Source organism: Sphaeramia orbicularis, chromosome 14 (genome assembly GCF_902148855.1).
Source record: "Sphaeramia orbicularis chromosome 14, fSphaOr1.1, whole genome shotgun sequence".
Classification (NCBI taxonomy): domain Eukaryota; kingdom Metazoa; phylum Chordata; class Actinopteri; order Kurtiformes; family Apogonidae; genus Sphaeramia; species Sphaeramia orbicularis.
In genome coordinates, this window is record NC_043970.1 from 44,127,491 (window position 1) to 44,153,257 (window position 25,767).

The 25,767-nt window shown below is 35.8% G+C and overlaps 1 protein-coding gene across 1 annotated transcript in view; it reads right to left on the reverse strand.

Moving 5' to 3' along the window:
- The window catches only part of atp2a3 (ATPase sarcoplasmic/endoplasmic reticulum Ca2+ transporting 3), an 81,562-nt gene that overhangs the window by 32,348 nt on the left and 23,447 nt on the right, over positions 1 to 25,767 (reverse strand). The window contains 4 exon segments of the mRNA XM_030153211.1: positions 1,320 to 1,442; positions 3,329 to 3,449; positions 10,739 to 10,821; positions 16,141 to 16,158. Coding sequence (XP_030009071.1) covers positions 1,320 to 1,442; positions 3,329 to 3,449; positions 10,739 to 10,821; positions 16,141 to 16,158 — 345 coding nt within the window.

A 25,767-nucleotide genomic window follows, 5' to 3' on the forward strand; every position in this document is an offset into this window, starting at 1 on the left:
AAAACAAGCAAAAATTTAAACAAGTATAAGATAAGATGCTAAAAAAAAAAATTTAAACAAATGTTAAAGAGAGATGCTAAAAACAAGCAAAAATTTAAACAATTATTAGAGATGCTAAAAATGAGCAAAAAACTCCAAAGAATTTGGAAAGAGATGCTAAAAACTGAAAATTTTACACAAATATTAAAGAGAGATGCTAAAAAGAATCAAAATTTTATGAAAATATTGAAGAGATGCTGAAAATATACAAAAATTTAAACAAATATTAAAGAGAGATGCTAAAAACAAGCAAAAACTCCAAAGAATTTGGAAAGAGATGCTAAAAGCTGCAAAACTTTATACAAAATATTACAGAGAGATGCTAAAAACAAGCAAAATTTTATAAAAATATTAAAGAGAGATGCTAAAAGTAAGCAAAAAAAAAAAAACCTAAAAAAATTTGGAGACAGATGCTAAAAGGTGCAAAATTTTACACAAAAATTAACAGAGAAGCTAAAAACAAGCAAAAAAACCCTAAAAGATTTTAGAGAGAAGCGAAAACTAGCACAATTTTACAAAAATATTACAAGAGAGAAGCTAAAACAGGCCAAAAAAAAAAAAACCCTCAAAAAACAAATTTGGAGAGAGACGTTTAAAACAGCAAGATTTACACAAATATTAAGGGATACTAAAATAAGCAAAAAAAAGATTTTAGACAGAGGGCAAGAGCCAGTGAGTTGGTGTGTGAGAGAGAAGCGAAGAGCAAAAAAAAAGAGAAAGTGGACGAGTGAGAGTCAGGTGTTCGGTTTCCCATTCATTTATTCCCTGGACCCTCACCGTAGATACTGTCATCAGTCCGTCTGTCCGTCTGTATGAGCAAAAATTTTAGTGTGAGCTCAAGGCCAAAGGTTTTTAAGTGTGGGCACGTTATGTGTCTTTCTGTTGTCACCGTGGTTACGACTGACAATAACTAACACTGTTTTTTCTATAAAGAACCAGTGGAATAAACCCTGGTCTGTCCTTCAAACATCCAGTCGGATGATACAGTGTTTTATCGCTGCAAAGAATAGAAATAAGAGCCACTGGGGTTTTTTGTAGTTGACAATCTGACCAGTCGACTAATCTGTATAGTGGTTCTGGTAGATGATGACAAGTCGTTCTGGTGGTCGATAACTAGTCTTTCCGGTGGTTGATTCGATGACTAGTCGTTCTGGTGGACGATGACTATTCGTTCCAGTGGTTGATAACTAGTCGTAGTCCGGTGGTCGATGACTAGTCGCCTATTGAAATGGTCATTGGGTTCCAGTCCTACTGACCGACAGATGGGCGTCAGCTCTTACCTGCCACCTCTACGATGTCTCCGGGGACGATGTCTCTGGCTTTGATTCTCTGGACGGCCTTGCGGTTCATGCGGTAAAACCTTCCCCCTCCCGGTTCGTACTCTTTAGAGCCTCGATGGCGTTCTCAGCGTCCGCTCCTGTGGACAAACATTCACCAAATACATGTCAAAGAAAAGACGGACAGAGTCCAGTTAGCAGACGGACGATAACAAAGATATTTATAGTAATTTTGAACCTTAGTGTAAGACACATAAGGGTCAAAACACGGTATTTGAAATCTCTCTGATGGGACATTTTAGAGACAATTTGACAGATTGTGTTTGGTAAATGACCCACATTTTTACTTTTAAATTTCTTTTTTTTTTAGTTGGACCATAAGGGATTATTCAAAACAAAAAGCTACTTTATATTGAAATAAATGTTGGAATGGCAGTCAGTTAAAGTTTGCTCTCTGACAGGACAATTTTGGCCCCTGGTATTTTAGGCTAAAACTCCAACTAAAATTTCTCTTTGAAATTTCATTTAATCTATATCTGTGCACTTCATATTGCAAGGTACAAGTCTTACGAAGTAATTAAGGCATAAATAGACCAGTTTTTTGTTTTTTTTTAAAAGTTATAACGTAAAAAAAAAAAAAAAAAGCCAAATGCTGGAAAACTTGATAACTTCACACAATCAGCTATATTGTATTTTTTTTAAACAGTTACTTTGATTGTTTTGAAGCCAGAATGGGATTCATCTGTATCAGGATTCTATAAAGTCGACTACAGACGACTTTAGTGCATCAGATGTTGGGAGTGTTTGTTTGTTTGGTCTGATATCAAACATACATAGTCGTTCTGTGGGATCGCTGACTCCACCTTTAAACTATGAATCTATATCTGACGACAGCTGCAGAGCAGGAGAAATAAACACTGTTAGTATGGGGTTAGTTTGGTGTCCAAATATTCATGTTCATATTAGTCTGTAGATGTTTAACAATAAATCTGTGTAAACTGTTGAATGAGTTCAGTCGTACATTAAATGTATTGTGTGTATTTGATCAGAATATGAATGAATAAGTTTAGACTAGAATTACAAACAGGAAATCCAACTGTACAATTGTTCTTTCTCCGATATCACGAATACAAATTCACCAACAGGACTCTACTGTTGTAAATCCCTCCCCATTTCACAGACATTATTTCTGGAGCAGAGGATCCATGGATTCACAGACTGACCATGAGTTCAGCTTCAGACAGTTCCATTTCCTGTTTGTAATTCTAGTCTAAACTTATTCATTCATATTCTGATCAAATACACACAATACATTTTACGTACGACTGAACTCATTCAACAGTTTACACATTTATTTTTGTACATCTACAGACTAATATGACCACAGATCTGGGTGCTTCTCTGAAACTGGGTTTATTTTAGTATCTGTTACTGTTCCATCTTTTCCAGCAATTCCACAGAACAACTACATTTTTTCTTTTTTATAAATATTTTTAATTGAAATATATGGCACATCAAAGACAGAAAATTAACATTTCAGGGATGAAAAAAATAAAAATTGGACAAACAGATAAATGTCATAGTTATTGTTTGTGCATCACACAAAAAGATGATTATTTTTTCAAACAGAGATTGACTGCATATGTTTGATATCAGGCCAATACTGTATGTGCACATGAATATTTTGACACCAAACTAGCCCCATACTAACAGTGTTTTTTCTCCTGCTCTCCACCTGATTCATAGTTTAAAGGTGGGGTCAGCGATTCCACAGAATGACTATGTATGGGGGTTTTTTTCTAAATATTTTTATTGAAAAATATGGCACATCAAAGACAGAAAATTAATGCTTCAGGAAAAAAAATTGGACAGATAAATGTCATAGTTCTTGTTTCGGTGCCACACAAAAAGATTATTTTTTTTAAACAGAGAATGACTAAGTATGTTTTATATCAGGCTGATATAGCCAGGTGTGAGCGCTAATGGTAAAGACATAACAGGTGTGCGTTTACTGGACACAGATCTGACCTGCCAGACCCCGATAACAGCGTTGGCGATGAGGATCAGGAGGATCACAACGGGCTCCACGAAGGCGGTGGTTGTCTCCTCCCCCTCCTCAAACAGAGCCAACACCTATGAGAGAAAACACAAGCTCAGTAAATACACGACAAACCTGACTGCCCTCACATCCATTTACCTGCAGAGGAGTCGGGTTTGTTCAGGTTCCACATTCAGACCAGTAGGATCTGAACGTGGACCAGAACCAGGACGAGAAGAACCTATAAGCTCCTCAGACCCAGGAAAGGACAAGTTTAAGTCTGAATTTAAGTGTGGTCAGACATTTGGACTAGAAATGAGAAAAATACACTTGGTCAGATTTAGTTTTTTTTCCAGCGTAAAACTGAACTAATACTAGTGTCTTTTACATAAACCTGTATTTGAACTTTGCGGTGGTTTTAGTTTCCTGTTATGTTTGAGTTGGAGGATTTAAGTCACAGGTCGAGTTGACTCTTTCATCAGTTTTAGTTAAAAAAAAAAAAAAAAACAGCCTCAAGTCCTAAAAACTGAAACTCAGGAATAAGGATTTACCTGAGAAACAGCTGGAAGTGGAGGTGTGGGTCAGGGTCAAAGGTCAAAGGTCAACGACTGCCATAAATACTGAGAAAACCTGGAGTTTACACTGAAACTTGTACCTGGGACCATTCATCTGGTCTGAACGGAACCATTAATGCCCCGTTTCCACTACGTGGTATCGGCTCGACTCGACTTGGCTCGGCCTTTTTTGCGTTTCCATTGTGGAAAAAGGACCTGGAATCTGGTACCCGGTACTACTTTTTTGGTATCACCTCCGCCGAGGTTCCAGGACTGGGGACCAGATACTAAAACGTGACGTGTACACATTGCAGACCACTGATTGGTCAGACAGTTTTCTCTGTGGCCCACCGTTTTACAACAAACAGATGTGGAAGTGGACAGTAAATATAGCGGTACATTAATCCACATGATAACAGCCCAAAACTACACCATGGTGGCCGATGTAAAAATTCAGACAAGAAAACACGCAACGAGCAAGTTTATCAGCAACTCTCTGAGCAGACGACACGGAAATAACACGCTGCATCCAGGTACTGTAAAGTCAGTAGTATCTTGTAATGGAAACGCTCTCCAGGAATGCCAAGTCGAGCCGAGCTGGTTCCACGTAGTGGAAACGCAGCATTAAACACTTTAACATGAGCCCAGGTACATTATTATTATTATTATTATGAAACAAATGAAGGATGTGATTAAAAGTACATGTATTAAACAACAAACAAATAAATACGTCCTGTTCAACAAAACCTGAGTTCATTGGACTGAAACAGTGAAACCTGGAGCAGACGATGCCTTCAATGACAAGGAAATAAAAATAAACTGAAGGAACACTGCTGCAGGAAATTAAATCATCAGGGAAATGAAATCATTGGCATTACAGTCAGTGAACTGGGTTAATATGAAACAGGTTCTACTGGTACAGTAGGTTCTACCGGTACATTTTAGGTTCTACTGGAACAGTTTAGGTTCTACTGGAATGTTCTGATTCAGATTATTATTATTATAATAAACTATGGTGATTCTTTAAATTATCAGGATGCATTAAAGTTTAAATGTACAAATACTAATAAAACAGAACCAGTGTCCCTGTCCGTCAGCGTCTGTTCTATGTGGATCAGAACCAGTTGAATGTGTGAGGTTGTCAGGTTCTGTTCTACGTTCCAGTCTTGGTTCTGTTCTATGTTCCAGTCCTGGTTCTGTCTCTATTTTCCAGTCCTGGTTCTGTTCTGCGTCCCAGTCCCGTGGTTTGGATGCAGATCAATCTAACTATAGAAGTGGGCGGGACTTTCACTGGAGGAGAACTCAACTTTTCCAATCACAGTCCATATATGACTTATATCAGTGATCAATAGGAACTAGACTGATATCTGGAACCATTTACATGTTCTAAACCATTAACACATGGACCAGTAGAAGGAAAGGAACAGTTATAAGATTTTAAAAATATTTTAAAAATCTAATTTTGTCAAATCCAACCAGTAGTTTCATCAGTGAAGATGTTTGAAGAAATTGCTAATGGAGCCGTTGTCGCTGTCGGACCTGGAACCTGTCGGTCGGTGACATAAAAAACATACTGGATCATTTTAGCTCCAGAACTTCTTCCATTAAATACTTTTCATGTGTATTTAACACCGTTATCCGACAGTAACAGGAAACCAGGGGATGGCGTAGGAGGACAGGTCTCTACTGTCATCACGCCGTCACCACGATTACGACCCGGATCTTCAGTCAAATATTTGTATAAGACTGAACTTTATTTGCTCTGTTTATATTCATCATCTGTATATTTAAATAGGTTTATACAGTTTATATATGTACACATACAGTACAACTGGATATCCTTGTTCTTTTTCCTTTATTATTTATTACTGATTTTTATCTTTAAATGTTTTTATTGTTGATCTGACTTTGCAGATTCACAGTAATTCAAGATTTTTTTTTTTTTTTTTGCTTAATTCTAGTAAAAAAAAATCTGCCAATGGAACAAGTGAAAATGATCATGGTCAGATTTGTTGAAATCAGATTTTCCAAATCTATTGTCTAAAAATCAGTTCTTATATCTCACTGAAAAGTTCCTCTTTAGGTGATTCTGTCTGATTTTAAGTGGGATGAGATATTTGGACTAGAAATGAGACAAATACACTTTGTAATTTTTTTCGTTTTTTGGAAATTGTTTATAATATAAATATGTAAAATCACCCGCTAACAGCAGAACGTTAATAAAACTATAGTTTGTCATTGGCCATGGATCCCTTCTTGCGCTCTGCCACATTCAAAAGGTCAAAGGTAATTTTCATGTCAGTTCTCCAGTGGAAAAGATGACATTAGGGGGCGTTCAGGTGCAATTTTTGAGTTCGTAACTAGTATTTACCATCATTTTGCCATGTGCAGCTACTTGGCCTGTAACGGTACACGTACCGAACCGAACCGTTTCGGTACACACCTGTTCAGTTCGGTACACAGCTGTACCGAAACGGCACAGTATGATGAGAAAAAGAAAAAGGAATGAAAGACGTCATTCGATGCAGAACTTTAAATCCGCGCAACTTTCACACGGACATATTGAAGGAGCGCACACATTGACCCGAAATATGAAATAGCAGCTGACATAAGGTTAAAAGAAACAACAAATATGATGTGAACCTGGAAGGAAGAGACTGAAGACCCTCCACCATCAGTCCAGTCCAGTTTGGATCAGTTCAGGTTCAGGTGAAAGACAACAACGAGGAAAGAGACATTAATAAGACGGACGTTGTTTGGCCCCTAGGAACTACAGTAGTTCTAAAACACTGACACTAGCTCTGTCTGTCTGTCTGTCTGTCTGTCTGTCTGTCTATCATGCACACTGTATAATAGAGGAATAAATAGAACGTTGAAAGTATGTAAAGTTTCACTTTTGTTTCACGACAGCGTTCGTTACGTTAGTTATGGACCGCACCCCCAGGTATATAACTGCGTGACCCCCTACCCCCCGGCTCTGACAAAAAAAAAAAAAAATCCCCCGTGCACAGAGGCCCACACAAATACACACAGTGGCCTAAACAGTTTGTTCTCTGTCCTAAAATAAATAATGTGGTTCATTGTGTTGTCAGTGTATCTCTTCAGTTTGTTTAAACAGAATACCAGTTTACCCTCTTGTTAATGTTGCACTTCATGTGGAATTTTTGTTATTTTTATGCAGAACTTGAACTGACAGAACTGTGATTAGATTTTTCTTGTTTGTTCGAAACTACCTTTCAGGGAAAAGTGCAATACTAATGTTTAAAATACATTTAGTAATATTATTAATTGATTTTATTTTCTATTTGATTTGTAGCAGGAGAATTATATTATTCCTGTTTTTCTATATTCTATTGTCTCCAAAAATTGGGGGAAAAATTTTGAAAAATTCATAAATGCATTAATAGACATTTTGAGGGTTTTTCTTTCTTCCTGTACCGAACCGAAAAAAAACGAACCATGGCTTTGAAAACCGAAAACGTACCGAACCGAAAATTTTGTGTACCGTTACAGGCCTAGCAGCTATGATGTGACTCTGTAAATAATATTTAAATCTAAATTGATATATTTATATAAATACCAGATTTACTTTTTCTCTTTATATTTAACTTTTCACTCGTTTGTTGTTTTTCTACCCATCTTTTCTTTGCATTTGTTTGTTGTATTTTGCTGCTGTTCCTGTGAAATTTCCCCACAGTGGGATAAATAAAGTCATATCTAATAATTTCCACAGCACCTGAAGACAGCATTAGATTTTCTTGAAGCCATTTGGTGAAAATTAAACGTCTTCCACCCTTTGATAATAAACAAATGGAAGCTCCGTCACCAAATTAACCTCATCTTCTTCTCCTTCTTGTTGTCGTGGACAGATGGTCGAATGTATCTGAGCGTCTCCAGAGTTTTACAAACACAGCGGTCCAAATGTGGTCACATCACACACCACACGAAGCAAAAACCAAAAACCTTTATTCTGACACTGAAAAAAAAAACAACAGGTTTTGTCTTCCTGAAACTCAGACGGAGAAGTGAAGTGACGTATTCAGGAGGTGAATGTGGTTCTGTTCGGTTCAGCTCAGAGGAAAAACCAGGTTCTGACTGTGAGTGGTTTTGTTTATTCTGTTGCTTTTTTTTTTTTTTTTTAAATTTCATTTAATTTAGGTAAAAAAAAAAAGTGGCTTATTTTGTCATGTTATTTAGGATTTTGTAAAGTTTTCATTCATTTTTGCTCTATTATTATTATTATTATTATTATTAAATATCCATAAACCCAGTGTGTCCATCCACTGTCATCGATTATTTATTATTTTATTTTTTATTCATTTTGTTCCATATTTTCTTTATTTTCCTATATTTTCTTGCCTCTTTCATGATTTTTTTCTTCCATTTTGTTCCTTTTATGGCATATTTTGTTCATGTTATGATTTTGTTGGTTTATTAGTAATTTTTCTTCATTTTATTGATCACTTTGGGTGCTTTTGTTTATTTTGTTGCTTTTTTTTTTTTTTTTACTTAATTTCGGTTAAAAAAAATTTTGGCTTATGTTTTCATGCGGTTTAGAATTTTGTACAGTTTTTATTCGTTTTTGCTCTTTTTTAATTATAATTATTATTCAGTATACATAAACCCAGTGTGTCTACCAACTGTCATTAATCCAACTCCATGGGTTTATTATTTTTTCTTCTATTTCATTCAGTTTGGGGCTTATTTTGTTCTTGTTACTTATCATTTCTGTCAATTTTTCATTAATTTTGTTCATTTTATTGATCATTTTGGCTGTTTTGCTTATTTTTTCATGTTATTTATTATTTTGTAATTTTTTTGGTTCATTTTAGTCACTATTTAATATCTATAATCATATTCCCAGTGTGTCCTTCCACTGTCATTGATCCAACTCAATGGGTTTGACTGGGGAATCAATGTTGTAGAAGATGACTGTGTTGCCACGGTAACTACGGAGCCTCTGAATGCCCAAATATGTTCATATCTGATGACCATGAAAAGATGAAAAACTGCATTTTACACCTATTATTGACACATACTGATTGGATTAATGGATCAGCAGATTTTAAACAGTTTAGATCAGTAGATGGTTCTGGTTGTCGGTGGTTTTTGGGTCTTTATGGGTTAAATGTTCCCTAATGTGACCTGTGTTTCCTGATGTCATGCAAAGGAGGCTGGAGAATCGAATAATCACCAGGAAAATTTATGCAAAACCAAACCCAAATGAGCTCCAGGTTCCTTTGGTGCCGTTCATGAACTCGGGCCGCTCCCCGATGACCGTCAGGACTCCAAACAGAGTCAATACAAAAGGTCAAAGGTCAAAAGAGCCCAGGCTGTGGATGTGTCTATCATCTGGAGTCCCATCAGGTCACAGAGGAGCGGATTCTAACAGTGGAACGCCGGCGCTGATCCACGAAAAACAACATGTGAAAGTAGGACAAGACTCATTTACATGAAGGAAAGTCCAGACCCGGTCCAAACGGAGCGGTTAAAACAAACGCCTGGAAAAGCAGCAGCAGAACCAGAACAGCAGCAGAACCAGAACAACAGCAGAACCAGAACCTGAATGGCAACAGAACCAGAACAGCAGCAGAAGCAGAACCTGAATGGCAGCAGAACCAGAACAGCAGCAGAACCAGAACAGCAGAACCAGAACCTGAATGGCAACAGAAGCAGAACAGCAGCAGAAGCAGAACAGCAGCAGAACCAAAACAGCAGCAGAACCAGAACAGCAGCAGCAGAACCAGAACAGCAACAGAACCAAAACAGCAGCAGCAGAACCAGAACAACAGCAGCAGAACCAGAACAACAGCAGCAGAACCAGAACAGCAGCAGCAGTACCAGAACAGCAGCAGAACCAAAACAGCAACAGAACCAGAACAGCAACAGAACCAGAAAAGCAGCAGCAGAACCAAAACAGCAGCAGAACCAGAACAGCAACAGAACCAGAAAAGCAGCAGCAGAACCAGAACAGGAACAGAGCCAGAAAAGCAGCAGCAGAACCAGAACAGCAACAGAACCAGAACAGCAACAGAACCAGAAAAGCAGCAGCAGAGCCAGAACAGGAACAGAACCAGAAAAGCAGCAGCAGAACCAGAACAGGAACAGAGCCAGAAAAGCAGCAGCAGAACCAGAGCAGCAGCAGAACCAGAACAGCAACAGAACCAGAACAGCAACAGAACCAGAACAGCAGCAGCAGAACCAGAACAGCAGCAGCAGAACCAGAAAAGCAGCAGCAGAGCCAGAACAGCAGCAGCAGAACCAGAACGTCTTATTTTTTGCCCATTCTTTATTCTTTTATTGGATCCTTTTTGGTTCTGTTTATTTCTGAACCCGTCTAAATCCTGGTGTGTCCGTCCTCTGCTGTTGGTTTCTCTTGCCGTTCCTTGTTATTTTGTTGCTGTATTATTCATTTTTCATGGGTCCTGGCCCACGCCTTGGCTCAGCCCGGGCACATATTGGGTCATGTGCATTTTTAGAGTCACTTTCCTCCTTTCAGAAATAGCAGCGGTTCCGTCACAGACACCAGGGCCCGGCTGGAACAACTGGAACAAACGCATTATGCCTTCAGGATTCCCCCGCTCCACCCTCCGCTCCGACCACGCCCACCGCTCCAGGAGACGCTATGGACCCGCGGTTCTGTTTCCAGGTCGCTACAAACACTGGCCTGTTCCCCTTCGACCCAAATCGGATCAGAACCGGCTGGAAAAGCTCCAGTTTCCACATGAAAACACACCACAGGACCACTCTATTAGAGCGCAGTTTCCTGGACCAGGTCCAGTTCGGATCTCTGAGGGAACATTAGAGGCGTTTAACCGGGTCGTACTTACAAAGGAGACGCAGGCGGCGAGGAGCAGGATCCGGACCAGCAGATCTTCAAACTGTTCCACCACCAGCTCCCACAGGGATTTACCTTCAAACACCAACAACAACACACACACTCAGCAACATGTGAAGAAGACGGACCAGAACTTTACACCAGAAAAAGACTGCAGGGGTGTCCAACATGAGGCCCTCGGACCAGAACCGGACCAAAAAACTGAAGATATTAATGACTATTTTAGTTCAGGTTCCACATTCAGAACAATATGATCTAAAGTGGATCAGAACCAGTACAATACTATCAGAATAATCTATAAATAATGACAACTATGAGTTTTTCTCTGTTTTGGTGTAAAAAAAAAACAAAACAAAAAAAAAACATATTTACATGTATAAACTATCTTTTAACAAAAAATGTGAATAAGATGAAGAAAGATGAACCTGAAAAGAAAAAAAATAATCAACAAAATAAGCAAAAGTGAAAACATAATCTACAAAATTAACAAAACAAACAACAAAATGAACCAAATAAACAAAATGAACAAAAATGACAATAATGCAGAAAATATACAAAAATTAACAATGACAAATACAAATGTTTATCTTTGTCTTGGTGTAAAAAACATATTTACATTTACAAACTATCCTTTAACAAAAAATGTGAATAATCTGAAGAAATATGAACCTGAAAAGAAAAAAATAATCAACAAAATAAGCAAAAGTGAAAAAATGATCTGCAAAATTAACAAAACAAACAACAAAATGGACAAAATTATCAAAAATGACAATAGTGAAGAAAATATACACAAATTAACAATGACAAATACAAATTTTTCTCTTTGTTTAGGTGTAAAAAAAAAAACATATTTACATTTACAAACTATCCTACAACAAAAAATATGAGTAATCTGAAGAAATATGAACCTGAAATGAAAAAAATAATCAACGAAATAAGCAAAACTGAAAAAAAATCTACAAAATGAACAAAATAATGAACAAAAATAACAATAATGAAGAAAATATACAAAAATTAACAATGACAACAAACATTCATCAACATGTAAAGAAAAAAGACGAGCACTTGAACATAAACAGACTGAATCTGTACTGCAGGGGTGTCCAACATAAGGCCCACGACCAGAACCAACCCAAAAAACTGAAGATATTAACGACTATTTTAGTTCAGGTTCCACATTCAGACCACTATGATCTAAAGTGGATCAGAACCAGTACTATACTATCAGAATAACCTATAAATAATGACAACTATGAGTTTTTCTCTTTGTCTTCATGTAAAAATAATAACATATTTACATTTACAAACTATCCTTCAACAAAAAATGTGAATAATCTGAAGAAATATGAACCTGAAATGAAAAAAAAAAAAATCAACTAAATGAGCAAAAGTGAAAAAATAATCCACAAAATAAACAAAATAAACAACAAAATGAATAAAATAATGAACAAAATGAACAAAAATAACAATAATGAAGAAAATATACAAAAATTAACAATGACAGCTACAAATTTTCCTCTTTGTTTTGGTATATATAAAAAAAAAATAATAATAATAACAACAACATATTCACATTTACAAACTCTCCTTTCACAAAAAATGTGAATGAACTGAAAAATATGAACCTGAAATGAAAAAATAATCAACTAAATGAGCAAAAGTGAAAACATGATCTACAAAATGAACAAAACAAACAACAAAATGAATCAAATAATGAACTAGAAGCACTCAGAGAGCGCAGACCTCCGCCAAGGCTGATCAGTGGCCCCCCCCACACCAAGGAGGTTATGTTTTTGCCAGGGTTTGTTTGTTTGTTTGTTTGTCTGTCTGTTAGTGTGCAACATAACACAAAAAGTTATGGACAGATTTTGATGAAATTTTCAGGGTTTGTTGGAAATGCCCCCCCCCCCCCCCCCACCCCCGATCACCACCAAAATTTAATCATTTCTTCCTTATCCCATTTCCAACAAACCCTGAAAATTTCATCAAAATCTGTCCATAACTTTTTGAGTTATGTTGCACACTAACGGACAGACAAACAGACAAACAAACAAACAAACAAACCCTGGGAAAAATATAACCTCCTTGGCGGAGGTAATAAAACAACAGTTCTGAAGAAAACATTAACAATGACAGCTACAAATTTTTCCCTTTCTTTTTGTGTAAAAAAACAAAAAACAACACATTTAAATGTACAAACTGTCCTTTAATCAAAAATGTGAATAACCTGAAAAGTGATTCCTGATTGTTAACGGGTCCATATGTGAGTGATTTCTTGCTTTTGTTTTACTTTAAAATCTGACACAAACTAAAAAAAACTAAACCAAATGAAAAACTGCCAACACTAATTTTAAACTGAAGTTTTTAATCAAAATGTGTAGCGATAATATTATATTATAAAAATATTACAATATAATAATACAATAACTTTTCATTCAATTATTGTTGAATAAACGGTGCACATTCATGGAGTAAGTTTGAGTCGAATCCAACAGATAAATACCAGAGTGTTCGTACACAGACAAGGCTGATATTTGTCCAATACATCTGTGAATCATTCTGGTTGTTTCTTATTCATCTACTGAAGCAGAAACTCGCAATGTTTTCATCCAAACTCTGAATTCACAGGTTGAAGCGACACATTCTGGAGCCAAATGTGAACTATTATGTGCAGAAATCTGAAGAGAATAAAATGGGCTTTAACAGAAACAGAGAGAAGATGAACTTTAAAAATTAACAATATTTAAAATTATTATCCTCATACAATAACTGTATAAGTAATACTCTAAATGGACAAAAGTATGTGGACACGTTGAGTCCAGGTGTTTCTTTTCTAACAGGGTCTGGGATTCAAAACATAATGACTAATGTCAGAATATAGTTTTATATTATGGGATAGATATCAGTGCACTGGTTAGTTTGGGCTCAATTGTTATCTTTGTTTCTAAAAAGCCTTAGAGATGATTTTTATTTAATTTTTCTCAACATTGATTTTTTTTTTTAACCCATGACTCTGATTTTAAATGTTCTTCCTCTAAATTTCTAGAATATTTTTCCTTCTCTGACTGTAAATAATAATTTTCTACCACAACTAACCATCTACTTTCTTTTTTTGTGTATATTTTGCTCATTGTGATGCTCTTTTTTTCATTTTTGTTAATTTTGACGCTGTTTTTGGTTAATTTTTTGTGCTTGTGTTGCTCTTTTTTTTTATTATTTTGTTGCTTATTTTGTTCATTTTACTGATTTTTTTTTCTAACCATTTACTTTCATCAGTAAGGAAGAAAAATCTACCATTAAACTTTAGTGAAATATTGATATTTATCAACTATACAGACATAAATATGTGGACACATCATGTCTCCAGCTGGCAGGTGTCCTGTTCATGAGGATCGGACACACAAACATCAATATTTCCTAAAGTTTAATGGTAGATTTTTCTTCCAAAGTGAGAGTAAGTGTGAAGAAAATAAAAATGCAATATGTATAGTATGTGGACACTTTGAATCCAGGTGTTTCTTTTCTAACAGGGGTCTGGGATCCAAAACAATGAGGACTAATGTCAGAATATAGTATGAGACATATGTATCGTATGATATACACTACAAACAAAAAGTTAAGGATATGTTTAATTTTTGGGCTATTTTTTTCAGTTGGGATTCTTGCACAGCACTTTTTACTTTTTTGTGTGTGAGGTGAATTGAAACACTTTTTTTAATGACCAGACATAGTTTTATTTACAAATGGCAAAAATTACCAAAAAAAATTACCAAAAAATTACCAAAAAAAAAAAAAAAAAAGAAATATCCTTAACTGTTTGTTTGTAGTGTAGATATTTATCAGCAAAACTGCATTAAACAAATAAAACTTCATGATGGTAAACAGTTCCTGTGTCCTCCATACTCACCCTCCAACAGTGGAGCTGGTTTTATTATATATATTGTTTAAATTAATTTTAATATGTCAGTGGGGTAGAACAAGAGGACCATACTTGGAACGAGTCAAATAATTTTAACAAGATTAAGTCTGAAAAAGTAAATAAATATTTTTTTTAAAAACATCTTTTAATATAAATATTCCAAATTCCACTCGGTTTATCTAAGTCAGATATTCCTTTTTTTGCAGCAAACCACAAATTTTCTCTTCATAAATGCAAACATTTTCATGTAATTTAACTTTTTTACATGGAAACAAACTATCCTTTGACAAATGTGAATAACCTGAACAAATATGACCAATCTGAATTGTCTTCATATAAATCAGTGTAACTGGACCAATATTGTGTGTGTTATTAAATGTTTTGTATATTTATAGATCTACTGTGATCTGTACGTTATAATGAACATGTGTGATTCTTTTTTTTTTCTAGAATATAATTTTACATTAAAATAAAAAAAAGTTTGTAGTTGTCTATTTATTTACAACTTTGAAACTTTAAAATTGTCTCAATAAGTAAATAAATGTAAAAAAATTATCTTTCAAGGTAAATATTCCAAATTCAAGTCAGTTTATCTAAGTCAGATATTCCTTTTTTGCAGTGTCTACATTTTATATTCTATTATAGTTTATTCTTTATACCTCTGATTTATTCTTGTTTTATTTTTTTGCCTCTTTTTTAAAAACAAGGTGAGAGCCAAACAGTATCTCTATTCTCTGTATGTTCTGTACATCTAGTAATAACCAGTATGAGATTTATCCCATAATATAAAACTATATTCTGACATTAGTCCTTATTGTTTTGGATCCCAGACCCCTGTTAGAAAAGAAACACCTGGATTCAATGTGTCCCAATACTTTTGTCCACTTTGTGTCTGACTATTATAATATGAGGATGAGGATATTCAGTAATAAAAGTGTTGTCATAGGGTTTGTGATGTGACTGAATGGGTCCATGTGGGTCCAAGCGGGTCTATGTGGGTCCATGTGAGTCCAAGCGGGTCCATGTAAGTAAGTAAGTAAAGTTTTATTTATATAGCACTTTTTAAAACAACATGTTACAAAGTGCTTCACATAAAGGGGTCTATGTGGGTCCTAGTGGGTCCATGTGGGTCTATGTGAGTCCATGTGGGTCCTTGTGGGTCCATGCAGGTCTTGAAATCCTCCTGTGACTCCACATGTGCTGTTGTCCTTCAGGGTGGACCAGACCTTCCTTTTCTGTTGACTGATCCTCTTACAGCTGATGTTGACAGATTAACGGACTTGAACCGACAATAAACACCTGATCCTGTTGACAGAGGAGCGGCCCTGTCTGTCTGTGTGTGTGTGTGTGTGTGTGTCCACGGTGGAACAGATACACTCCCAGTTCACCCTCCAGTCCAACAGATCCTGACTAAACACCTGTAATCGGCTCGTAAAGGGAGGAGGAGGAAGCACAATGGAAAAACCAATATTTACCTTCTTCAGCTGGAAGTTCTGCACGTTGTGAAGGAATCAAATCAACAGGACCGGAGGAAGAGGAGGAGGAGAAAGAGAGAAAGACAAAGATCAGTTAATACAGTAGAACAGTGGTCTCAAACATACGGCCCATGGACCAAAACAGGCCCATTAAAGGGTCCAGTCCGGTCCAGGGGAGGAAGCAGTACCAAGGTTATTATCGTTAACAAAAACTAACAAAATGACAAAAACTACAATTGTAAAAACATTTTCATTAACTGAAATAAATACTGAAATAAAATCTAACTGAATTAGAGAAAAAAAAGTCAAAACTAAATAAAACTAAACTATAATGAAAAATCCAAAACTATTATAACCTTGACCTGTACAGGGTTATTAAAAAAAAAAAAAAAAAAAAACGAACCCATTACATGATGTATCACTTCAGTTTTCAAGCTTTGTCATGGAATGAGTCAGTGAGCATTTGAAAGAGGAGTTTTTAAGTTTGAGCATTTTTTAAACAATGTTGGTGTTAATCACTGACATGTTAGGATGAAAAAAATTTAAAATAACAAATACAATTTCTATGTAGAATATTGAAAAAACTAAAATGTTTAGCATCAAAAATTCTGGTTTATTTCCGCCACAAACATGTCATTTAAAGGGGTTAAAAATACGACAGTTATTACCTCCGCTAGGAGGTATTGCGATCACTTTGCTTTGTGAGCGTGTTTGTTTGTTTGTTAGCAAGATAACTCGATCACCACCAAAATTTGATCATTTCTTCCTTGTGCCAGTATCAACATTTCCTGAAAATTTCAGAACTTTTTGAGTTATCTTGTTAACAAACAAACAAACACGCATGGGGGGCAGATCTGTCTTGGCGGAGGTCTGCGCTCTGAGTGCTTTTCTTGTTGAGTATGTGGTATTTCTGTTTATGGCTCAAGTTGATGAAATACAAAACTAGAAAAGCACTCTGAGAGCGCAGACCTCCACCAAGGCACATCAGCCCCCACCCCCCCCCACTACAAATTTAATCATTTGTTCCTTGTGCCAGAATCAATCCATAAATCCATCCATAACTTTTGGAGTTATCTTGCTAACAAACAAACAAACAGAAACCCTGATGAACACATAACCTCCTTGGTGGACATAAAAATGTAAACTAGTTAAAAACAAAAACTCTTCAGATATTCGGACATTATTACGGTGCTGTTCACCGTACATGTTTTTCTTGATCAAAAGGAGATCGACGCTAAAACTGACTGACGCCGACATTCAAACCCAGTCTGATGAACACAATTACTTGTCAGTTCTTGAGGCGTCCCATGTGCAGGAGCCAGGTCATAACATCTGATGAGTCACCATACCATACCATACCATACCATACCATACCATACCATAACATCTTTATTTCTAATGCACTTTAAGAACTTTACAGCTGGCCAAACTGCCATACACAAAACATAAACAAAGGGATTAAATAAATAAATAAGTAAAAACAGTGATAACACAGGGTGCAAAGGGGCTAAGAACAACAAAATACAACCATCATACAAAAAAAGACCAATTAAAATCTGATAAAAACAGCATATATATATATATATATATATATATATATATATATATATATATATATATATATATATATACACACACACACACACACACATCCAGACACACCGTAATTTCCAGTCTATAAGCCACTACTTTTTTCCACACACCGTGAACCCGCGGCTCTAAAATGATGCGGCTAATTTATATTTTCTCGGCTAACAATCAATCCGGCTGACGAAGAAGAAAATAAAGCTGCTGCATGTAAGCTTGGTATCAATGAAGCGATGGTGAGAGGTTGGAGATGGGGTGAGTGCGGCTTATAGTCAGGGTGCAGCTGATAGTCCGGAAAGTACAGTATGTATAAATAAAAGAACATGTCACTCATTGATTAAAAGCCAATGAGAAAAAGTGTGTTTTTAGACGTGATGTACTGACAGGCACAGACTGAGCCTGTCCAACATCCAAGGGCAACTGGTTCCACAGCTTTGGGGCATCAACAGAAAAGGCACGGTCCCCAAGAAGCTTCTTTTTAGTTTCTGGAACCACAAGCTGCAACTGATCTGCTGACCTGAGAGCACGGGGGGGTCAGACAGGTAGGAGGGGGCAAGGCCGTTCAAACATTTAAAAGCAAATAGAAGAATTTTAAAATCAACTCTAAAACACACTGGTCATGGCCAGCGGGTCATCGACCGTCTGGAGGTTTTTTTGACGTCGGGATGGACACGGTTGAACTCGGGGAGGGGGGTACTTTTGGCTGCAGTGGAAGTGGGTTGTGCTGTTTTCTCTGACATCAGCCTGTTTCCCCCATTACTGAGCCTCTCTGGTTGTATAATGTTTTTATAGCAGACAGGCTGGCTGCGACGGCGGCGCTGGAGACGAGTGAAGGACGAGACAAAACCAGAGGGGGAAGGGAGGGAGGGAAGGGGGGAGGAGCGGGGCTGGAGGTGTTGATGGGGTTCCCCGGCTTCCCTCTGCCAAGGATTCCCTCCGTCATGTGGGTGGTGTCAGCTCCAGGCCGGCCCAGGCACATTCCTCAACACTGACTTCACCTCGTTCCGTGTCCCCACACCACCTCCCTCTCTCCTCCCCTCCCCTCTTCCCTCCACCTCCTCCCGGCCCAGACAATGAATAAAAGAGCTTGTTTACTCGCTGCAGAAAAGCCAGCGGTGGCGAGTGGAGGGGAGACACTTCCTGGAGACGGTTGCCAACAACAGCAGGGAGTTGGTTTGTGTGTCCAGAGTGTCAGGGAGAAAAGCAGGAAACCAAAAAAAAAAAAAAAAAAAAAAAAAAGAAAAAGAAAAACAGAAAAAAAGCAGGATACAAAAAAAGAAAAAAAGAAATTTAAAAAAATAAAATAAAAAGGAAAAAAAAAAAAAGCAGGAAACCAAAAAAAAGAAAAAAGAAAGAAAAAAAGCAGGGAACAAAAAAAAAAATTAAAAAGAAAAAAGAAACTAAAAAAAAGAAATGAAAAAGAAAAGCAGGAAACAAAAAAGAAATAAACTAAAAAAAAAAAAAGAAAAGCAGGAAACCAAAAATAAAAAATAAAAAATAAAAAATAAGAGAAAAAAAGCAGGAAACCAAAAAAAGAAAAAAAAAGAAAAGCAGGAAACCCCAAAAAGTTTTAAAAAAAGAAATTAAAAAAGAAAAGCAGGAAGCAAAAAAGAAATAAATTAAAAAAAAAAAAAAAGAAAAAAAAGAAAAGCAGGGAAACAAAAATGTAAAAAAAAAATAATGAAAAATAAGAGAGAGAAAAAAAAGCAGGAAACCATCTATCTGCCCACGCTGACGGAGGGGGAGGAGCTTTAAGGCCAAACGCCTGCACGGCTCTTTCCTTCTCATCAGACTGAAATCATTAAACACATGATGGGTGGGGTTACTCGGACCCCCAGTGAACGTCAACATCTGACTGTGGTTACGCAGCGTTAACAAGCTCCAGTTCAGGCCCGACAAAACAGGAGAAAGTTTGCAGCGGTTACCATGGTGACCTGGCTCACCAAGCCTCCTTGAAAAACACAGATTCAATGTCATGTGCCAGTGTCGATCAAAATCCACCAAGAATAATGTTTGTGCCGGTGGTGTCGAACTCATTTTAGTTCAGGGGTTAGTTTATACAGTCTAATATGATCAAATCTGACCAGACAAATACTAACACTAATAATAAGATAAGAACCTATTAAAAATAAACAAATAAACAAATAAATAAATAAAAATAAGACAAGGATCTATAAAAATAAATCAATAAATAAAAAAAATAAGATAACCTATATACCTATTTACCTATAGCGCTCTATAGGTAAATCCTATATCTCTTATTTATTGTCCGTTCTAGTGCCTTATTTAGTCCAAATCTGTCAATCTTCAGTTCCTCTCTTTGCCTTTTTCTGTTCTTCCACCTGTTTTGAGCCTGAAACACACAGTAAAACAAAACCACTGAAGAAAAGGAACACAAACACCCGTTTCACTGAAGTTTGTCTCAGGGGTTAAAGGGTTAAAGGGTCAAATATGATCATGAAATGCATCTTTGTCTGATGCAGCTACACCTTTTCAAACACAAACGGATGCAAACAGAACTAATGCAAATGTCATATCAAGGATGGGGTTTCATTATCTTCATCAAGATCTAGGTTTGACCTTGATTGAACTGAGCATGTGCAGAAAAAAGCAAGCAGGTTTAAGAGAATGAAGCAATACAAGGCAGAGTTCAATGACTTAAGAGTGACTTTTAACCCTTAAAGACCCAAAAAAAATCACTGGGAAGAAAAACTATCTACTGATCTAAACTATTTAATACCTGTTAAATCCACTAATCCTATCAATACATGGAAATAATTGGTGTAAAATACAGTTTTGACTCAATTATTTATAGGATAAAATGTGCAAAAACTTGTAAAATGACAATAAAATGAGTAAATTATTGGAAAAATAAGGAAAAATGAACCAAAAAACTTTGAAATATGACATAAAAGTGAACAAATCCTTCTAAAAAGAGGAGAAAATGAGCAAAAATACATGGAAATAATTGGTGTAAAATACAGTTCAGGTCTTTAGAGTCTGTAATAAAAATATGAGTCGAGTCCCTGATAAAAGCCAAGATGGGTCAAGCAAGTTTAAAGGTCAAAGGTCACTGTATTATCTCTGCAGGGAAGTTCCACCTCAGCATTTTACCATCCCAATACACATAGCTCCTAGCATTAGCATTAGCATGGTCACATTGAGGGACCACCTCTAGATCTTCATAAAAAACACAACTAACCTTTTTTTTAATCACAGGGGAATCAGAGACCAGAAGGAAACCCAGTAACAGGAAAATTCAACACAAAAAAAAACAAAAAACAAAATAAAACACTTCCATCTGTGAGGTTTAACCCTCGAAAACCCACACATCCACTGTCGACCAGAACCATCCACTGCTGAACCCACTAATCCTATCAATACATGTAAGTAATTGACATAAAATGCAGTTTTACCTCAAATATGATAGGATAAAATATGCAAAAACTTGTAAAATGACAATAAAACGAGTAACGTATTGGAAAATAAGGGAAAAAAAAAAAAAAAAATCAACCAAAAAACTTTAAAATATGACATAAAAGTGAACAAAACCTTCTAAAAAGAGGAGAAAATGAGCAAAATACATGGAAAAATTATCAGAGTTCATCATTTCATACCATCCAGAACCCTGTATTTGCATATGTAGTTGAAATGACTGTAGTTTTACTGTTAACTCCAACACTGAAACCATCCGAATACACACAGCTCCTAGCATTAGCATTAGCATGGTCACATTGAGGCGCTCAGGGACCGACTCTAGATCTTTATCGAAAACACAATTAACCTTTTTTTTTAATCACAGGGAAATCAGAGACCAAAAGGAAACCCAGGAACAGGAAAATTCAGCACAAATATACCAAAAAAAAAACTTCCATCTGTGAGGTTTAACCCTCGAAAACGCAAACATCCACCGTCGACCAAAACCTTCCACTGCTGAATCCTCCAATTCCATCAATACAAGTAAATCATTGGTGTAAAATGCAGTTTTGCCTAAATTATTTACAGAATAAAATGTGCAAAATCTTGTAAAATGACAAAAATTCATTAAGTACTTAAAAATAAGGAAAAATTAACCAAAAAAAACTTTGAAATATGGCATAAAATTTAACAAATCCTTCTCAAAAGAGGAGAAAATACCCACTGTTGTTTAGCTACTATATTACTGTTATCTGTATTATTATTATTATTTTTTAATATTATTAATGTTTTGTTGTTTTTTTAAAAAAAACAAAGGGGGGAGAAATGAAATGATAACACTGGAGATATACACAGAATAACAAATTGTACAGATAGTTTTGTTCTTTTTGAAAACAAAAGAAATATAGAAAAACATTGTAAAATGTTACATGTGCATGTGAATGTAAAACATGTCAATTCTACTTTACAAAATCACACAACTTGATTTAAATAGAGAAGAAAATGAGCAAAATACTTGAAAAAATGATCCGAGTTCATCATTTCATACCATCCAGACCTCTGTATTTGCATATGTAGTAGAAATGACTCTATAGTGTTACTTTAACACTGTGTATGTTCAGGCGTCCTGTTCACCACCCGGCTGTGAAAACCCGCCCAGACGATCTGAGCGCGAGCAGAGGAGGAGGAAACGGTACCAAGTCACTTATCACTTTTCTGCAGCTTCTAACATTCAGCTGCAGTTCCATTAAAGTGGAGGAGCAGCTTTTAATTTGGTTTTCATGTTCTCTTTGTCCTATTGGTCACATTTTGACACTTCATTTCCATATTATTTGTGCAACATTCGCTGTCGTTGTTCAAACCTGCTGACGTATCCAGACTTTAGTTTGTACAAAAGAAGGAACTAAGGGTTTAATTTTCTCTGAGCAGTGAAATAACATTATCCTGCAGAGAATGAAGATTATTTTAGCTCCATTTGATTAAATCATCTATTCTGAATTTTACCCACGATGCATCACTGAGGCTCATCTATAAAAGATAATAATGTCAAACCATAAGAACCACTACAATACAGTTATATGAACAAAAGTCTGTGGACCCGTTGAATCCAGGCGTTTCTTTTCTAACAGGGGTCTGGGATCCAAAACAATAAGGACTAATGTCAGAATATAGTTTTATATTATGGGATAGATATCATTAGATTAGACTTTATTGATCCCACAATAGGGAAATTCAATGATCAAGGCAGCAACAGAATAAAGTGCATGGGAAAAAAAAAAGAGTACATGCATAAAGATGTTGCAAAAAACAAAGAATATTAAATAAAAAATGTATAATAGTAAAAAAAAAAATATACAGACTAAATACATATTTACAACTGGAAGCTGGACAGACTGGAAACTAACTGAACTGATCTCCTTTTAAATCCAAACTCAAAGTGCTACAGACTAACTCAATGACCTGCACTAGTTTTTCATAGTTTGACTCGTCCTGTAAATTATTGTTTGTTGGAACTGTGTGTTGTATTTCATGCTGCCTCTCGACCAGGACTCCCTTGGAAAAGAGGTTCTTAATCTCTATGGGATCTTTTTTCCTGGTTAAATAAAGGTTACATTGAAAAAAACAAAACAAAACACAGAGAGGAATTGCAAAATGTCAGACATTGGTTCGTTTGGTTTAAAATGTTATTTATCTTTGCTTCAAAATGCCTCAGAGATTGGACTGAATTTTCTATCAAATAATGATGTTTCTAAACTATGTGGACAAAAATATGTGGACACATCATGTCTCCAGCTGTCAGAAGTCCTGTTCATGAGGATCAGACACAGAAACATCAATGTTTCTCCACAGGTGAAAGAACAGGTCTGTGCAATGACTGAAACTGTGTCCTATGAATGTGTGTTTAGTAGATTATAGATATTATAGATATATAAAGGTAGACAGGTCTGCATGCATGAATGTATGCTTAGTAGATTATAGATATATAAAGGTAGATGGGTCTGCATGCATGAATGTATGAGTGCATGTATAGGTGTAGGTGTGTTTGTGTATACAGTAGAGCTGCACCATACATCATTTGATCATCGTCATTGCAATGTACGTGTGCGCAATAGCCACAAGTAGACAACAAGAAGGATGATACTGAAACATATGTTGTGTGTCAACAGTGTCTTCCACCTGTCGACACAACCAGAGGAAACAACTAATTAGTTTGAGCATTTACGTCGATACCACTCAGCTATTATATCCTTCTGGGTATTTTTTCATATCATAATATATATCGCAGGATGAAAAAAAAAAAAATAAATAAAATCACAATGTCGGTTTTTTCCAATATCGAGCCGCCCTAGTATACAGATACATAAGTTGATATTACTATGTATCCACCTATTTTTGTATTTGCTGCCTGTTTTTTTTATCTTTGATCTTGTATGTTTGTGAGACAAAAAAATATGTTGAATCTGTTGCCAGAGTTAACTGGTAATTATATAATATCTGTTCCTGTATGGAGAAACACATTAAGTTTGAAACTTAAATTTAAAATAAAAACTTAAATTAAAAAAAAACATCATCAGTATTTCCTTAAAGTTTAATGGTAGATTTTTCTTCCTCAGTCAGATGTGAAGAAGATACATGGTTAGATGTGGAAGAAAAGTATTATTATGGAAAATATTTTTAGAAATTTAGAGGAAGAACATTTAAAATCTAGACAGACATAGACAGATAGACAGATAGACAGATAGATAGACAGATAGACAGATAGACAGATAGACAGATAGATAGATAGATAGATAGATAGATAGATAGATAGATAGATAGATAGATAGATAGATAGATGTTAATATAAATTTGGTCCAAACCATCTCTGAGTCATTTTGGAAATAAAGATAATTTAATCCAAACTAACCAATGCACTGATATCTATCCCATAATATAAAACTATATTCTTTTCATTAGTCATTGTTGTTTTCATCTCAGACCACGATTAGAACAGAAACACCTGGACTCAACGGGTACAGACTGATGGACATACAAGTGTATTTTTTGATTTACTGGTTAACTTCCTCAGACCCAGGAAAGAACAAGCTCTGTTTTGTTTTTTAATTAAATAATTGCCAATGTTGGAAACATCAGGATGCAACAGTTTTTCAGATGCATTTTTTTTTTACTTCATGTTATATCCTTTGCGGTGGACAGTTTTTTTATTTGTTTGGTTTTTTTTGTATAGAACTGTGAAACTCTCGTCCATAAACGTGGACAGAAAACCCATCTGTAGGTCTGAGGAAGTTAAAGAAGTTGGAGAATGACCTGAATGGGTTTGAGTTAAGGAAGTTAAAAACACACTGGAGTTTTCCTTGTGATGCAGAGGATGAAGTTCAACTGCTGCATCACCCTCATTTTTATCCCTGTCTGTATCTAGGACATCGACCGGCACAAAAACGGCTGCACAGTTTTACTGCGGTTCCATGATTTATGAGAAAGAACAGAAACAATGAGATGAAAGCAGTCCAACACTGACATGTTCTGTGTGTTCAGGGTTAGAGACGGTAAACTGAGCTGAGTTCAGGTTCTACAGACAGACCAAAATGAGCTGAAGTGGGTCAGAACCAGGAAAAGAAGAACAGAATAACAGAGAAATGATAAGAACAGTAAAAAAAGAACAGAATAAGAGAAATGATGATAACAGTAAAAGAAGAACAGAATAGAGAAATGATGATGATGATACAAACTTTTGTCTGTTTTAGAGTGGAAAAAAGTAAAATTACATTCTGAAAATGTTTACATCTACAAACTACCCTTAAAAAAAATGTGAATAACGTGAACCACCTGAAATGTCTCAAGAAAAATCAGTGTAATGTTATCAATATTCTGCTTCAGTTTATCATTTCCACAGGTACATTCTAACGTACAGATCACAGTGGATCTATAAATACATCAAACATTTAATGACAGACAGAATATTAAAATTACACTGATTTAGATTAAGACATTTCAGGTTGTTCATATTTGTTATTCACATTTCTTAAATAAGGATAGTTTGTAAATAAAGATTTTTATGTAATTTTACTGTTTTACACTAAAACAAAGAAAAATTTGGCGTTGATGTTAATTTTTGTAAATTGG